At 54.8% G+C, this 17852-nt stretch overlaps 2 protein-coding genes across 2 annotated transcripts in view; both read left to right on the top strand.

The window, feature by feature from the left end:
- Positions 1-17852, top strand: part of LOC142599170 (dual specificity testis-specific protein kinase 1-like) — a 376984-nt gene that overhangs the window by 67649 nt on the left and 291483 nt on the right. The gene's annotated exons all lie outside the window — the stretch shown is intronic.
- On the top strand, positions 2680-9844 carry LOC104642961 (transmembrane protein 8B). The gene is given in 13 exon segments (XM_075739218.1): positions 2680-2797; positions 3854-4043; positions 4570-4777; positions 5065-5198; positions 5333-5592; positions 5853-6208; positions 6529-6625; positions 6829-6952; positions 8340-8482; positions 8676-8854; positions 8942-9088; positions 9163-9279; positions 9509-9844. Coding segments are annotated over 13 exon segments (2409 nt in total).

Raw genomic sequence — 17852 nt, 5'->3', positions numbered from 1 at the left:
AATCTATGTCTCTCCAATTTAGAGACAAGGATGTCATGCAGGACAGCATCAAATGCTTTGCACAAGTCCAGGTAGATGATGTCTGTCACTCTTCCCTTATCTACCAATGCTGTGACCCCATCATAGAAGGCCACCAAGTTTGTCAGGCACGATTTGCCCTTAGTGAAGCCGTGTTGGCTGTCACCAATCACCTCCTTGTTTTTCATGTGCCTGAGCATAGTTTCCAGGAGGATCTGCTCCATGACTCTTGCCAGGCACAGAGGTGAGACTGACCAGCCTGTAGTTCCCTGGGTCTTCCTTTTTTCCCTTCCTAAAAAAGGGGGTTATGTTTCCTCTTTTCCAATCAGTGGGAACTTCGCCAGACTGCCACGACTTCTCAAATATGATGACATAGAGGGCGACACCCCCTCCTTGTCTTCTCTGCCTGTCATAGAATCTTTAAGGTTGGAAAGGACCGCTAAGATCATCAAGTCCAACCGTTGACCCAACACCACCATGTCTACTAAACCATGTCCCCAAGTGCCACGTCTGCATGTTTTCTGAACACCTCCAGGGATGGTGACTCCACCAACTCTCTGGGCAGCCTGTTCCAATGCCTGATCACTCTTTCAGTGAAGAAATTTTTTCCTAATATCTAATCTAAACCTCCCCTGATGCAACTTGAGACCATTTCCTCTTGTCCTTTCGCTAGTTACTTGGGAGAAGAGACCAACACCCACCTCACTACACCCTCCTTTCAGGTAGTTGTAGAGAGCGATAAGGTCTCCCCGCAGCCTCCTCTTCTCCAGGCTAAACAACCCCAGTTCCCTCAGCCCCTCCTCATAAGACTCGTGCTCCGGTCCCTTGACCAGCTTCATTGCCCTTCTCTGGACACGCTCCAGCACCTCAATGTCTGTCTTGTAGTGAGGGGACCAAAACAGAACACAGTATTCGAGGTGCGGCCTCACCAGAGCCGAGTACAGGGGCACAATCACTTCCCTACTCCTGCTGGCCACACTATTCCTGATACAAGCCAGGATGCTGTTGGCCTTCTTGGCCACCTGGACACACTGCTGGCTCATGTTCAGCCAGCTGTCAACCAGCACCCCCAGGTCCTTTTCCTCCAGGCAGCTTTCCAGCCACTCTTCCCCAAGCCTGTAGCGTTGCATGGGGTTGTTGTGACTGAAGTGCAGGACCCGGCACTTGGCCTTGTTAAACCTCCTGTCCTTCCTAAAGAACCTGTATCCTTCCATCCCAACACTCCAGTCATAAGAGTCATCCCACCACGTCTCCATGATGCCAGTAAGGTCATAGCCCTGCAGGCATGCACACATCTCCAGCTCCTCTTTTTTCCCCGTGCTAGGCTGGAATTCCTTTGAGGTACTTCACTGGTGCTTCCCTGTTGGTTCCTATTACCTCAGGAGCCCCTGGCTCATCTCCGTAAGACTTCAAGTGTGCTGCAGTGTATCCGGCATGTCTCTGAGTAACAGGCTGAGGCCTCTCACTGGCACCTCCTCCCTCTAACCTTAGCATGTCATCCCACAGCTTGTCACAGGCAAGCCTGATATGATCTCCCTCCCCCTTCAAGCCTAGTTTAAAGCTCTGTCAATGAGCCCTGCATGCTCCTGGGCAAAGACCCTCTTTCCCCTTTGAAAAAGGTGAATCACATCTGACACCAGCAAGCCTGGTGCCATGTAGGCCGTCCCATTATCAAAAAACCTAAAATTGTCATGGTGACACTAGCCACGGAGCCATGTATTGATCGACTGAGTCTGTTTCTCCCAGTGTCGCTGCCCGCAACTGGAAGGAGAGAGGAAAAAATAACCTGTATGCCAGATTCCCTCAGCAACTGTCCCAAGGCCCTGAAGTCTCTTTTGATTGCTCTTGGACTACGCATTGTGACCCACATGGAAGAGCAGTAATGGGTAGTAGTCACAGGGCCATACCAAGCTAGGAAGTTTCCTAGTAATGCCCTTAACACGGGCCCCAGGGAGGCAGCAGACCTCCCTAAGAGGAGGAGTGTATCAGACCCTCTGTACCCCTCAGAAGGGAGTCACCTACAACTATAACCCGCTTTTTCTTCCTCGCGGAGGTGGTCGTGATACAGAGGGTGGGCCTTTCTGACCTTGGCAACACCTCTAGTGTCCCAGCCCTACAGCCCCTTTTACCTATGTCCCCCTTGTAGCCTGGCCCCATGGCCACCTGCATCCCAACTCCATGTCCCGTGTCCCCAACCCCAGCTTATGCTACTGTCCCCCAGTCCATATCCTTGTCCCAAGCCCCAGTTCCCTGTCCCCCAGCTTGTGTCCCTGTTCCCAGTCTGTATCTCTGTCCCCAGGCCCATGTCCCTGTGCCCCAGTGCCTGTCGCCCAGCCTGTGTCCCTGTGCCCCAGCCCCATATCCCTGGCCCCAGCCTATATCCCTCTCCCAGACCATGTCCCTGTCTCCAGTCCGTGTCTCTGTCCCTAGCCCATATCCTAGTCCCCAGCCCGTATCCCTGTCCCCCAGCCTGTATCCCTGTCCCTAGCCCCAGGTCCTTGTCCCCCAGCCCATATCCCCGTTCCTGCTCCCCGGTGCCCCGAGCAGCGGCGGGGCCACCCCGGGAAGAACCGGGGCGCGCGGGGGGCGGGGCGCTGCCGCCGGCGAGTGACGCGTGTCGGGGCCAATGATCGCGCGGGGTCGGCCCCGGGGGCGGTGCGGATGACGTCATGGGCTCCGGTGCGCGGCGGGGCTACTGGCAGCGCGCGCCCCACGGCAGCCGTCCTCCTCCGCCTCCCCCTACTGCTCCTGCCGCTCCTCCTCCTGCCGCCTCCCGCCGGTGAGTGCCGCGGGGCCGGGGGCGCGAGGGGGTGTGCGTGCAACGGATGTGGGGCACACATGCGACGGGGCACAGGGACGCGTACGGGATGGGGTGCAGGAGAGCACGTGGGGTGCATGATCAGTGGGGCAGGGGATGCACATTAATGGGGTACAGGAGTGCTTGTGCAATGGGAATGAGGTACACATGCAATGGAGTGCAGGATGCATGTGCCGTGGGGTGTGGGATGGGTTTGTACAATGGGTAGGAGGTCTACATGCTGTGGGGCGTGGGGAGTATGTACAGTGGGGCACAGGGTGCTCGTGTAGTGGGGCACAGGGATGTGCTTTTGATGGGTATGAGGTACATGAGCAATGGGATGTGGGGTGCATGTGGATGTGCATGTGGATGTGCATGCCTCCGCTTTGCCATGCATGCAGACAGCACCCACATGTGCGTACGTGCAAACATATGTGCACCATTTCTCCTCCGCAAACCACGGGAGAGCTGGAGGGCTGTGCAGGAAGTGCACTGCTTGCTCCTTCTTCTTGTGGCTCTAGGGTGGGACTCTGCAGTTTATGATAGGCTCTGTGCTGAGCCTCCTCAGCAGGCAGAGAAGCGGGGGGAAATCTGTGTGTCCCTGTGGGAGCTGACCTGTTGGGGCAGAACTGGAGCCATGAGGAATGACCCTTTTTTACAGGTAAAATGCAGGGAGCAGGTCCTCACTGAAGAGGATGATGAGTTGAAAGAGGTGGGCTGCACCTGGGCAGAGCCTGAGCAGCCAGGGCTGGGGGCTCCTCAGACTCCAGAGGACAAGTGCCCACAGCTCCAGGAACTGGGCTTGAGGCAATGTTGAACCAGGCACGATGATGCAGACTGTGCCGGGGCTGGGAGACACAGCTGGGACAGCTGACATCAGCCCTGGGGACACACTGAAATGGCACAGCCCCAGCCCCTCCTGCCTCTGGGCTGCTGGTTTTGGGGCACGTTCAGATCCTGGGTGGGCCTGGTCTGGGAGGGGTGCTGCACCCCCCTAGCCCTTCACCCTGCTGAGAGCTCCTTGGGTCTCCTCCACAGATGGACTCTTTGTGACCAACTACTTCACCTGCACACCACGCAAGCTCAGCCCCTTCCACTCCTTTGCCAGCATTGAGCTCTTCCACTTCCACATCCCAGAGGACACAGTCATCGCTGTCTGGAACCTCGTCACCTTCAAGGAGCAGGGTGGCACCTTCGGGGACCAATGCCCAGACCGTAGCATCGCCGTGTGAGTAAGCAGCCTGCCCTGTTTGTTTCCTTCTGGCCTGCCTCTGCCTGCCCCTGCTGCCCCCTTCCTGGACTTGCCTTGGAGCCCGCCTGCTCTTGTCTGCTTCTTGCTTGCACATGCACGTGTGCATGTATGTACATGCATGCACACATAGAGAGCATACACATGCACACAGGCATGCATATGCAGGTACACATGTGCACACAGATACATGCTCACGTGCATATATGCACATACATTCTCACACACACACACACACACATGCGCGTGCACTCACTCCCCATGATTCATCTTCACAGGACTGTTGCAGGCTCCACTCTTTTGTGCATCTCATACATGAACAGTTTTGCTTGAACACCCACCCAAGGAAGCTCACAATCTCCAGCAAGGCCTCAGCTTACAGACGGCTTCCCTATCATGTCTTTGACCTTCCTAATAGCATGGAGGACAGACCTCCATGTGTAGGGCAGGCTGGCCCTGCCATGATGCCCAGCCTGCGCCCTGCTAATTGCTGTCTCTCCTGCAGGTATTTCCGCTCAGGGGCTCCCTCCGTCATTAACCCGCTGCACGCGCACTTCCCTAGGGATACAGCTGTCCCTGGCTCCTTCGCACTGACCCTCACCTGGACCCTGCCCAACCGCACCATGGGGGTGTTCAATGTCACCAGCCCACTTCCCGGGGACTGGTTCCTGGCTGCCCGCCTGCCCAAAGATGAGGGCAAGATCTCTGTCAAGGTGAAGGGCTTGGGGAGACTGTGGAGTGGCAGGGCTTGCTGCAGGGCTCTGCTGGGGCCTGACTGTCCTGGGCTGGCAGTGCCCAGGGCAGGTGTCCCAAGTGGGGCACATGGGGAGCAGGAGGACTACCACATCTCTTGGTGGGGGTCCTGGGCACATACAGATGGAGGGCACCTGGGCAGGCTGTACCTCAACCCCTTGCAGCGGTGCAGGGTCAGCAGCTGGGGGATGGTGGCTCTGTGCGGCCAGTCCCCCCCTGCCCCCTGCTGACTGTCCCGCTGGTGCAGGGGCTCTACGAGGAGTGCCAGTATCTCTTCCAGCCACAGCTCATTGTGCAGCGCCTGGTGAACATTGCCATGCTGTACCCCGGTTACATCACCGAGCAGAGCATGACCCCCCACAACCGCTCCTGCCTCTATAAGTGAGTGTGAGAGGGTCTCCTAAGGAGGAGGCATCCCTAGGGTGGGGAGCTTAGGATGCCCCATCTCTCTGGCTTGCCTCCCCAGCTCTGTTGGCCCATGTTGAGGGGCAGGACCTGACACCACTGTTCCGCAGGGTGTTCATGCCCAGCTACACATCATGCATGCTGGTGGAGGTGCTGCGGTGCCGTGGGGCTGAGGGCTGCCCGCTCTGGCTGTGCATGCGGTCCAAGGCTCCCCCCTTGCACAACTCCACGGCGCTGGACTGCCGGGAGCATGCTCCCTGCCAGCTGGCACTGGACCTGCCCTTCTGGCAGCACTGGTACTACATGCTGGTGGAGAAATATCCTGGGGTGCCAGGCACCATCTCCTTCCAGGTCACCGTGCAGCTCACAGGTGAGGGTGCATGGGGAGGTCTGGGTGGGGAGCATGGTCTTGACTCTGCTTGGGCGACTGGTGGAGGGGGCAAAGGATTCCCACAGGATCTGACTCCAGCTGGGTGCAGGGTGATACCCAGCTCTGCTGGGATGGGGACACTGGGAGGCATTGGGGCTGGGTTGCAGATGCAGGTGAGTAGTGGGCAAGAAGGGGAGGTGGGACCTAAGACGGGGCTGGAGGGGCTGTGTGGTGCCCAGGTTGATGGCTCTGCCCTCCAGACTGCTCCCGACCCAGCCTGGCCCGTCCACCCTTCTTGCCCTCCAGTGCCTCCATGAACATGCCTCACTCCTTTGGCTCCGCGAGTGGGCTGGCACTGAGGGGCGGCCCTCTGCCTGCCAGCCCCAACGGCACGAAGCACCCAGTCCCCGTCCCCACTGCCTTGCCCGCTGGTGAGCGGTGCTGGCCAGTCCACCCCACACTGTGCAATGAGCTGGACACCTTCTCCGTCCACTTCTACATCTTCTTCGGGCCCAATGTGTCAGTGCCACCTGACCACCCCACTGTCTTCGTCATCAACCTTCTACCGGTGCTGGATAGTGGTGGAGTGCTCAACCTGGAGCTGTGGTTCAATGTGGTGAGGTGGCCATGCTGCACCCTGGACAGGGCAGGGCAGCCCTGGGGGGGACGGGCTGGGAGATGGATGATGTTAGGGTTGCAGCAAGGTGAGGGACAGGATTTGGGGTGCTCTTGGGTCATGGGCCATGATTTGGGAGCTCTTGGGTGATAGAGCACAGATTAGGGTGCTCTAAGGGCAGGATGATGGCCTGGGTTTGGGGTGTTCTTAGGTGATAGGCAGTGGGTTAGGGCACTTCTAGGTGATGTGCTGCAAGCCAGGTGCTGTCAGAGCAGAGGACATCCCTGGCACTGGTTTAGGGCTGTCTCCTCTGCCATCAGAGCTCCCTGTGTGGTGAGAACGCAACGGTGTTCAGGTGTCTGAACCATGAAGTCCCACTGATGTCCAGTGACAACGCATTGGTCACTTGCGAGACAGGTAGGCTGAGCTGTGCGTATCCATCCTGCTGTGGCTGTGGGGGGTCACGCCCCTCACGTGTCCAGCAAGAGGCTGGGTGGGAGAAAGCAGAGACCATGGGGGCATCTGGTACTGGAGCCTGGCACAGGGCACCCTATCTCAGCTCTGCCTAGGGGAAGGGGTTGCCCCCTGCCCCACTCACCCAGAGCTTTCCCTGCCTGCAGAGTCCCTGGCGGGCTTCCTACTCTCTGTCAATGCCACGACCAGCCTCAGCCGCCTGCGGATTCCCTACCCCTAGACCAGCAGCTGGTACCTGAGCCTGCGCTCACTCTGTGCCACAGAGCATGGGTAAGAGCCCCAGCGTGTCCCCTCCTGCATGCCCAGAGGGGATGTCCCTGCCACTGCCTGCATTCATGTGCGCCATGGGTATACCTGGTCCCCACCTAGCATGTCACCTCTCAAGTGGCTTTGCGGGCTGTGTGTCACCATGTGAGTGCCTGTGTGGGCACAGATGGCTCTAACTTGTGCCTGCCTGACCACCTGTGGGTCCCCACAGCCCTTCCCTCTGTCTCTTGGTTAGGAAGCACCTGTCAGCTTGCAAATGCTGTGCATCTATTGGTGCCTGCCCATCTTTGCGGCAGCGCCCATCTGTACCCGTGCCCGGGAGGGGACTGGGCTGTCACTGCGAGGACAAGGCTTGGCTGTGTGTATGAGGGAGCAGCTCTTGTCAGGCTGCTGTGCCCCTGCTCCATTCAGCATCTCCAGGGACCGGTCCCGTGTCTGCAACTCTGCTCCTGGCCCATGTGTCTGCCCAAGAGCCCTGCAGAGGAGGGGGGGTTGTTGTGTGTGTGTGTATCTACATGTGAGAGTCCATGTGGGGCTCTGTGCTGTGCAGACAGTGCTGTGTGCGTGTTCAGTGCATGCATGCAGACAGCACTGGGTGTTTGGTGCATGCATCCAGATGGTGCTGCATGCACATTTGGTGCATGCATGCAAACAGCGCTGCATGCATGTTCAGGTTTGTGCAAGCAGACAGGGCTGTGTGTGTTCTTTGTGCATGTGTGCAGATTATGCTGTGTGAACACACGCAGCAACAGCAGACACACATGCAGACGTGCCCTGTGCATGTGTGCAGATGGCACTGTGTGCATGTTTGTGCATGTTGGGGTACCTGTGTGTGCACAGGCAGCACTCTGTGCATGCTGTCCGGATGTGGGCCTGTCTGTGCTCCTGCATGCTGGAGGCTGCCAAGGTACTGGGTGTGCCCGGAGCTGTGTGCATGGGAGGCGGCGGGGCAGCGGGGGTGGTGCGGGGCAGCGGGGGTGGTGTGCCTGCTCTGACTCCTCCACTGCATTTCTAGTTCATGCTGAATTGCCAGTTGCAGTCAGTCCTTCCACGACACAGTCACACACAGCATTGCAAGGCACGGTGTTTACACAGCAAAATCCAGACAAAATAGGAGCCAACTGAGTGCATTGCTAAAGGCAAAGTGGGTCTAAGCGCAGCCACGTTCCTTCTGCTCGCCCAGCCTGGCACAGACAACTGCAGCACAAAGATCCTTGGGGACCAGCTCTGAGCTGCCATGTGTGGCACCAAAGCAGCTCATTTCTGCACTCGCTGAGTCCCTGGGTCTCCCATCGTCAGCAATGTCTGGGTGTGGTAGGTGCCTTTGGTGGAGGCGGGAGCTACTCTAGGGGCACAGGGCAAGGGCTGACCCCCTTCCCCTGCGCCGCAGGTTTGAGCCTTGCACCAACGTGATGGCTGAGGTGTACCTGCGTGCCTACCTCTCACCCTGCATCGACGACTGCGGCATCTACGGCCAGTGCAAGCTGCTGCGCACCAACAACTACCTGTACGCTGCCTGCGAGCGCAAAGCTGGTGAGAGCTTCCCCAGGCACCCACGGTGCCCACTGCACCCGGGGACCCCCTTGGCATCCTCCTCTCCGGGGGTTACACACTCCATTAGTCCTCCTGCGCTGGCTCTCTGCAGGGTGCTGCAAAGGGGCTTCCCTACTCCCTCCCCAGCCCCTGCGAGTGCTGCAGGGGTAACAGTGGCTCTCCCTGGCCACAGGCTGGAATGGCTGGGGCTGCATGGACAACACCAAGGCTTTCTCCTATGGCTTCCAGCTCCTCTCCACACTGCTGCTGTGCCTCAGCAACGTCATGTTCGTGCCTCCTGTGGCCATCGCCATCCACACCCACTACCTCCTGGAAGCCGCCATCTACACCTTCACCATGTTCTTCTCCACCGTGAGTGCAGGGTTGGGGGCAGCTGGGGACAGGCAATGGGCTGGGGCTGCTTGGGGCGGCTCTCACACCCTTTCCCTCCCACTCCAGTTTTACCATGCCTGTGACCAGCCTGGCACCATGGTGTTCTGCATCATGGAGTATGATGTGCTGCAGTTCTGTGACTTCCTGGGCTCCCTCATGTCCGTCTGGGTCACCATCATTGCTATGGCCCGATTCCAACCCATGGTCAAGCAGGTGAGTGGGGGGAGGAGGCATGCGGGGTGGCCAGGGAAGGGACCCATCCTAAAATGTGCCCCACTGCCCCTTAGGTGTTGTACCTGCTGGGGGCCATGCTGCTCTCCATGGCTCTGCAGATGGACCGCCACGGGCTCTGGAACCTGCTGGGGCCCAGCCTCTTCGCCTTAGGGATCGTGGCCATCGCCTGGGTAAGGAGATGCTGTCCCCACCCATCCCCTTACGTCCCCATCCCGGCTGCACTCCACGTCCTGCCCAGCCGTCCAGCCCCACTCCCCTGCCAGCATCTCCCCTCCGCTGCCTTCACCCTTCCCCGTGAACCACCTTCCCTGTCTTGTCAGGGACACAGCACCACAGTGGAGGGGCCATGCCCATCTCTGCGAGGACTGCCTCTTCCATCCCCCCCTTTCCCCACCTCAGACAGCTCGCACCATCCAGTGCTGCCACTGCTACCCGCAGACCTGGAAGCGCTGGGCTTTCTACCTGTGCCTGGGAGCACTGATCGCAGTGGCTGCTGTGCTGCTCTATGCCTTCGTGGAGACAGAGGAGAACTACTTCTACATCCACAGCATCTGGCACCTGCTCATCGCTGGCAGCGTCAGCTTCCTGCTGCCACCCCGTGCCAAACCCAGTGGGCACCTGGGGCCACTGCCCCGGCGCAAGGGCTGCAGGTACCAGCTCTGCATCAATGAACAGGAGGAGCTGGGGCTCGTCGACCCAGCCACAGCCTCTATCAACAGCATTTGTACCAGCTGATGCTGTCGGTGGCCTGGACTTCTCTGTCATGGACAACAGCCCCGTGGGGCCCAGCACCCGCTCTCTTTGCCAGCAACCCATCCTGGGAGGGCCAGGACTCCTCTGGGCGGGTGCACAGCTGCCCGTGCCACCCTGTTCTTGCAATTACAGCCTGGTTGAATTTGTCTCCAGGAGTTGCTGTGGCTCAGTTTGGTGCTGAGCTGGGAGGGCTCGAGGCTGAGCTGGGGCCATACTCCCCTTTTTGCAGGGTGTCCTGGTTCTGGCAAGGATAGAGTTAATTTCACAAGGAGCCAGGACAGGTGAGCCAAGCTGGCTGGGGGCTATTCCATACCATGTGACATCATGCTCACCATAAAAGGGGGCTAGTCGGGCAGGGCCTGGCTCGGCTCCGCTTGGCTCTGGGACGGGTTGAGCGTCTGGTCAGTGGTTGTGGGATTGGTAAATCGTTCTCTGTTATCACCCATTGTTAATATCTGTTATCAGCACTGTTTCCCTGTTGTTTCCCTCTCCTTTGTTGTCCCAGTAAACTGCCCTTATCCCAACCCTCGAGGCTTTGCCCTTGTTTTTCCGTTCTCCTCCCCATCCCGCCGGGGGAGGGGTGAGCGAGCGGCACATGGCACTTAGCTGCCAGCTGGGGCTAAACCACGTCAGTCCTTTTTGGCACCCAACGTGGGGCTCGAGGGGTTGTGATAACGACAAGTCTGACCCAAGTGTGTTAAAACAAAGTCATTATAAGCATTTATAATGTTATTGAAACAGTCGCTGGTCATAATGATGTTCTGTTTGGTCACATGGCTCTGGTTTGTAAACCCGTGTTTATTCTATGTAACCCCTGCGGCGCTGTTTATCACCTCTGGGAGAGGGGTTCGTGTTCTCATGTTGTTGTATTGTGTGATAATGACTTATGATAAGATATCATTGACAGTCATGAGTCTGAGCTGGTACTTGTATGTAGCATTTCGGTCAGGCCCGTACCTTGGTCAGTATCTTTCAGAATTGATTAGTAATTGGACCCAATCTATGGGGAAGACAGGGGGGGATACCTTCTCCCACTCTTTCACCTCCCCTTTTCCCTTTTGGTTGGTTACAACAATTTTTGAGAATGTTGAATACCCTTGGAATGTTCAGGCCAGTATATTCCTATTGCTAGGTCTCCTGCATGCTTTCCAAGTCCTGTTCAGGGTTAGCAAAAATTGTTTCAAGAATACCACTGAGGGATCTTCCCCAAGGCTGAACGGTCAGGGCTGGCATGGCATGTGGGAGAGTATGGGCGGGTATCTAAAGACCTTTTCACCCCCAATGGTTTGGAGCTTCACTCCGAACAACTGCAAGACCCTCATAAAATGGTGGAATATTTGAAGGGAAAATGCTGTGGGGATTCTAAGGAGACACAACTTACTGCGCTGTGCTGGGCCCTGGCCACAATCTATCAAACACTGCTTGACAGTAGACAGCACCATCCAGAGGGAGAGAGCCCCCGCAACAGGCACTGCAGCTCCCAAGCCCCTGCAACGGGCACTGCAGCTACCCAAACCCTGGCAACAGGCACTGTAGCCGAGCTAGAAGATCAACCCATACCAGTATCAGTCGCCCCTATACACAAAAAGAAATACACAAGGAAATCGGTTCGCTTAGTGAAAGATGATGATGAACCGGGGCCATCACGAGAACAAGAAGAAGAGCCAGAACCAGAAGTGATTACTCGATCCCTGTCCCTGAGTGAGCTGCGAGATATGCGGAAAGATTTCAGCCGCCTTCCAGGGGAGCACATTATTACCTGGCTGCTCTGCTGCTGGGATAATGGGGCCAGTAGCCTGGAACTGGAGGGCAGGGAGGCCAAGCAGCTAGGATCCTTGTCTAGGGAAGGGGGCATTGACAAAGCAATTGGGAAGAAGGCACAGGCCCTTAGCCTCTGGAGGCGCCTCCTGTCAAGTGTGAGGGAAAGGTATCCTTTCAGCGAAGATGTCATATGTCGGCCAGGCAAGTGGACCACCATGGAGAGAGGTATCCAATATCTGAGGGAATTAGCTGTGCGGGAGATGGTTTATTGTGATCCGGACAATGCACAGTTGCCCACAGACCCCGATGAAGTCCACTGTACCCGACCCATGTGGCGAAAATTTGTGCGAAGTGCACCATCATTGTACGCCAACTCACTGGCAGTAATCGACTGGAAAAGTGAAGAGGCACCCACGGTGGACGAAGTGGCTGGCCGACTCTGGCAATATGAAGAGAGCCTTTCTTCCTCCCTCGTCTCGGCTGTGGAGAAACTGTCCCAGGATGTCCGGCAACTCAAAGAGGATATATCGTACTCCCCACCTGTACAGACCCACATTTCAGCTGTTAGGAGTAAGCATTTTTCTGCTCCAGAGAGGGGATATAGACAATACACACCACGAGGTATCCTGTGGTTTTATCTGCGTGACCACAGAGAAGACATGAGGAAATGGGATGGGAAGCCCACCTCAACCCTGCGAGCACGCATACATGAGCTACAAGGCGAGACAGCTGTACAAAGGGACTCTTCCAGAAAGAATGCTGCTCCAGTTTCCACCAGGCAGCCCCCCAGATCAAGTGGAAGGCCAGATCGCACTTCTGATCCTATTGAAGGGACTTCTAAGTCCTTTTTGCAAGACGTGAGTAGTGACTATGATGAGCAGGATTAGAGGGGCCCTGCCTGCAGCCAGGTGGAGGAAAGGGACAATAGGGTTTATTGGACTGTGTGGATCCGATGGCCTGGCACATCGAACCCACAGGAGTACAAAGCCCTAGTGGACACTGGTGCACAGTGTACCCTAATGCCATCGAACTATGAAGGGGTGGAACCCATCTCTATTTCTGGTGTGACAGGGGGATCCCAACAGTTGACTCTGTTGGAGGCTGAAGTGAGTCTAACTGGGAATGAGTGGCAAAAGCACCCCATTGTGACTGGCCCAGAGGCTCCGTGCATCCTGGGCATAGACTACCTCCGGAAAGGGTATTTCAAAGACCCAAAAGGCTACCGGTGGGCTTTTGGAATAGCTGCCTTGGAAGCGGAGGAAATTGAACCGTTGTCTAGTTTGCCCGGTCTCTCGGAGGACCCTTCTGTTGTAGGGTTGCTGAGGGTTGAAGAGCAACAGGTGCCAATTGCTCCTACAACTGTGCACCAGCAGCAATACCGCACCAACAGAGACTCCCTGGTTCCCATCCACAAGCTAATTCATCAATTGGAGGGTCAGGGAGTGATCAGCAGAACCCACTCACCCTTTAACAGTCCCATATGGCCAGTGTGGAAGTCCAATGGAGAGTGGAGGCTGACGGTAGACTATCGTGGCCTGAATGAAGTCACACTGCCGATGAGTGCTGCTGTGCCAGATATGCTGGAGCTTCAATATGAACTGGAGTCAAAGGCAGCCAAGTGGTACGCCACAACTGATGATAGTGCTAATGCATTTTTCTCGATCCCTTTGGCAGCAGAGTGCAGGCCACAGTTTGCCTTCACTTGGAGGGGCGTCCAGTACACCTGGAATCGACTGCCCCAGGGGTGGAAACACAGCCCCACCATTTGCCATGGACTGATCCAGGCTGCACTGGAAAAGGGTGAAGCCCCAGAGCACCTGCAATACATTGATGACATCGTTGTATGGGGCAACTCAGCAGAGGAAGTTTCTGAGAAAGGGAAGAAAATAATCCAAATCCTGCTGCAGGCTGGCTTTGCCATAAAACGAAGTAAGGTGAAGGGGCCTGCGCAGGAAATCCAATTTTTAGGCATAAGGTGGCATGATGGGCGGTGTCAGATCCCTATGGATATTATCAACAAAATAGCAGCCATGTCCCCACCAACCAACAAAAAGGAGACACAGGCCTTCTTAGGTGTTGTGGGTTTCTGGAGAATGCACATTCCGAATTACAGTCTCATAGGAAGCCCTCTCTACCACATAACCCGGAAGAAGAATGATTTCAAATGGGGCCCTGAGCAACGACAAGCCTTTGAACAAATGAAACAGGAAATAGTTCATGCCGTAGCTCTTGGGCCAGTCCGGGCAGGGCCAGATGTAAAAAATGTGCTGTACACCGCAGCCGGGGAGAATGGCCCTACCTGGAGTCTCTGGCAGAAAGCACCAGGGGAGACTCGAGGTCGACCCCTGGTGTTTTGGAGTCGGGGATACAGAGGATCCAAGGCCCGCTACACTCCAAATGAAAAAGAGATGTTGGCAGCCTATGAAGGGGTTCGAGCTGCTTCAGAGGTGATTGGCACTGAAGCACAGCTCCTCCTGGCACCCCGACTGCCAGTGCTGGGCTGGATGTTCAAAGAGAGGGCTCCTTCTACACATCATGCAACCGATGCTACGTGGAGGAAGTGGGTTGCACTGATCACACAACGGGCTAGAATAGGAAGCCCCAGTCGTCCAGGAATTCTGGAAGTGATCACAGACTGGCCAGAAGGGAAGGATTTCGGAATGTTGCCAGAGGAGGAGGTGACACATGCTGAAGAAGCCCCACCATATAATAAACTAACAGAAGATGAGAAACCATATGCCCTCTTCACTGATGGGTCCTGTCGCATCGTGGGAAAGCATCGAAGGTGGAAGGCCGCTGTATGCAATCCTACACAGCGAGTTGCAGAAGCTGCTGAAGGAGAAAGTGAATGGAGCCAGTTTGCAGAGGTGAAAGCCATCCAGCTGGCCTTAGATATTGCTGAAAGAGAAAAGTGGCCAACGCTGTACGTCTATACTGATTCATGGATGGTGGCCAATGCCCTGTGGGGATGGTTACAGCAGTGGAAGCGGAGCAACTGGCAACGCAGAGGCAAACCCATCTGGGCTGCCCCACTGTGGCAAGATATTGCTGCCTGGCTAGAGAAGCTAGTTGCAAAGGTACGTCATGTAGATGCCCATGTACCCAAGAGTCGGGCCACTGAGGAACATCAGAACAACCAGCAGGTGGATCAGGCTGCCAAGATTGAAGTGGCTCAGGTGGATTTGGACTGGCAGCGTAAGGGTGAATTCTTTCTAGCTTGGTGGGCCCATGACACCTCAGGTCATCAAGGAAGAGATGCAACATATAGATGGGCCCGTGATCGAGGGGTGGACTTGAGCATGGACGCCATCTCACAGATCATCCATCAATGTGAAACATGCGCCGCAATCAAGCAAGCCAAGCGGGTAAAGCCTCTGTGGTATGGAGGACAATGGTTGAAATATAAATATGGGGAAGCATGGCAAATTGACTACATCACCCTCCCACAAACCCGCCAAGGCAAGCGTTATGTTCTTACAATGGTGGAAGCAACCACTGGATGGCTGGAAACATAGCCTGTGCCCCATGCCACTGCCCGGAACACTATCCTGGGCCTTGAAAAGCAAGTCCTGTGGCGACATGGCACCCCAGAGAGAATTGAGTCAGACAACGGGACTCATTTTTGGAACAACCTCATAGACACCTGGACCAAAAAGAGCATGGCATTGAGTGGGTGTATCACATCCCCTACCATGCACCAGCCTCTGGGAAAATCCAACAATACAATGGACTGCTAAAGACTACCCTGAGAGCAATGGGTGGTGGGACCTTCAAACACTGGGACACACATTTAGCAAAGGCCACCTGGTTAGTTAACACTAGGGGATCTGCCAATCGAGCTGGCCCTGCCCAGTCAAAATTCCCACGCCCAGTAGAAGGGGATAAAGTTCCTGTAGTGTGCATGAAAAATATGTTGGGTAAAACAGTTTGGGTTATCCCTGCTTCAGGCAAAGGCAAGCCCATCTGCGGGATTGCTTTTGCTCAGGGACCAGGGTGCACTTGGTGGGTGATGTGGAAGGATGGGGAAGTCCGGTGTGTACCCCAAGGGGATTTGATCTTGGGTGAAAATAGCCAATAAATTAAATTGTATGATGTTAATAGCAATATGCTGCATCAATGGTATTGTAACCGATGTGTTTAACTTTTTAACCATGGTGATGGGATCAAGATGAGATTATTAGCAGTAATAAGGAATGAGAAAAACATTTTAGGAATGAGAACCTGAGAGGTTGGTATGTACCATGGAACTGATAAACTGCATGGTTGGTACATGAGCCAAATAATATTTCATTTTCTGTCAAAATCATGTCCTTTGAGTGAACTTTGTTCATTATAATCTCATTATAATACCAAAACACACCTCCATGCTAAAAGTTACCCACCTCCAAGGTACGACCACCCCTCACTGGGCATGCTCTCTGAATTTCTTTAAGTATATAGCTTTAAAAGCAAAGCGAGAAAGTTTTACACCAATCATAATGAAGTAACTATGTAACTATGTGATGTAATTGTGACCATGTGTGTATTGAGAATATAAATATGTGCGTGTTCGTAGGCTAGGTATGCACGTTAGGTGGAATTATCCCCCGTGCATCCAGCGCTGCAATAAAGAATGCCTGCCTTTTAACACTACATTGGTGTTACGAGGTTTATTCCCGGATTTCGGTGACAGTTTCTGGCGACCCAGATGGGACCCTGCTTTTGAACCTCGACGGATCCGTGGGATCGCAGGACCTCCAGCCGGCACCGGGGAATTCTCGGGGAGAACCTCCGATCCCCGGACCGAAGAGCTCTGAGCAAGACCCCTGGGAGAGGTAAAGGCATTCTTACTTGATTTGAATATTTGTTTTTTGAATATTTGCTCTTACAAGTTGAAGGCCTTATTCAAGGAGCCCCGTGGTTCACCGGGACAGGCCCACATTGGGACAGGCCCACACCGGGACAGGCCCGCATTGGGACAGGCCCACACTAGGAGCACGGGAGGCCTGCTCGTAAGGCGCAGTGAAAGCTGCGCAGAGTTGGGCTGGGGAGACGTCTCAGGTAAAAGTCTCTGCTAGGCGAAAGCCTGTGGAGCAGGGCCCACCGGGGAGGGGAAGCCTCCAAAGTTGGGATTTCCGGTGGCAGAGGAAATCCCTGAGGGAGCTCTAACATGGGTTGGGGTCCCTCTGACTAGTGCTTGTGATAGTGCACAATCACAACCACTGAGTCCTTGAGAGATGGGTACTTTTCCGAGTAAGAAACCAGTCCCACGAAAAACACCACTGGGATGTATTTTGGAACATTGGAAAGATCTGGGAAACATTGATCCTTTGACTCGGAAACAGTTGATTGAATATTGTAATCACTGGTGGCCACTGTATATTTTAGAGAATGGGAAAAAGTGGCCGGAAAACGGGACGTTGCAGTATAACACAATTTTGCAACTAATGTTATTTTGTAAAAGGGAAGGTAAATGGAATGAAATGGCATATGTAGATTTTGTTTTTCACACTGCGAAATCATCCGGAATGGCAAAGGCAATGTGAATTGGTTCCATCTAGTTCTGCAGTAATGGCATTAAAGGGGCAGGAACCCGGTAAAGATTTGAAAACAGGTTGCTCATCTTGTGATGTTGGTAAACAATGTTTTAAATGTGAATTTGAAGATGATGATGTTGAATTATTGGTTGCACCTCGCAGGAGGTTAGGAAATGATCAAGGGGATCAAAATCTGGGGGTCAATAATGCTTCTGCCCCTCCTGTGGAAGAGGAGGCGGAAGGATTTAGCCCAATTGCTGGGAGAACAAGGGGAAGAGGGGGAGGAAACGGATTAACTCCCCTCCAGGCCCCTCTTCGACAGGCTGTTGGCAACGAGGGTCCGGTAATGGTGAAAGTCCCCTTCTCCATAACCGATTTAAGAGCATGGAAAGAAACTGCAGGCACCTATCAGGATGACCCAGAAAGAGTTGCCAAAGTAATGGAAACAATAATTAGAACCCAAAACCCTGATTGGGAAGATTTGCAAGTAATATTGGATACATTATTGGAAGACACTGAAAAGAAAATGGTATTAAACACAGCCCGAAAACAAGTAGAAAGTGCCCATGCTAATGGAAATATACAAGGATCAGTGGACCAGAATTTTCCATCCACAAACCCTAAATGGGACCCTAATCAGCCGGGGCCCAGAAGAATGTTGACTAGGTACCAGAAGTGGATTTTGTTTGGCGTTAGACATGCAATGCCAAAAG

The sequence above is a fragment of the Balearica regulorum genome, chromosome W (assembly GCF_011004875.1).
Source record: "Balearica regulorum gibbericeps isolate bBalReg1 chromosome W, bBalReg1.pri, whole genome shotgun sequence".
NCBI classification, from domain to species: Eukaryota; Metazoa; Chordata; class Aves; order Gruiformes; family Gruidae; genus Balearica; species Balearica regulorum.
This window is presented reverse-complemented; position numbering and strand designations above follow the sequence as displayed.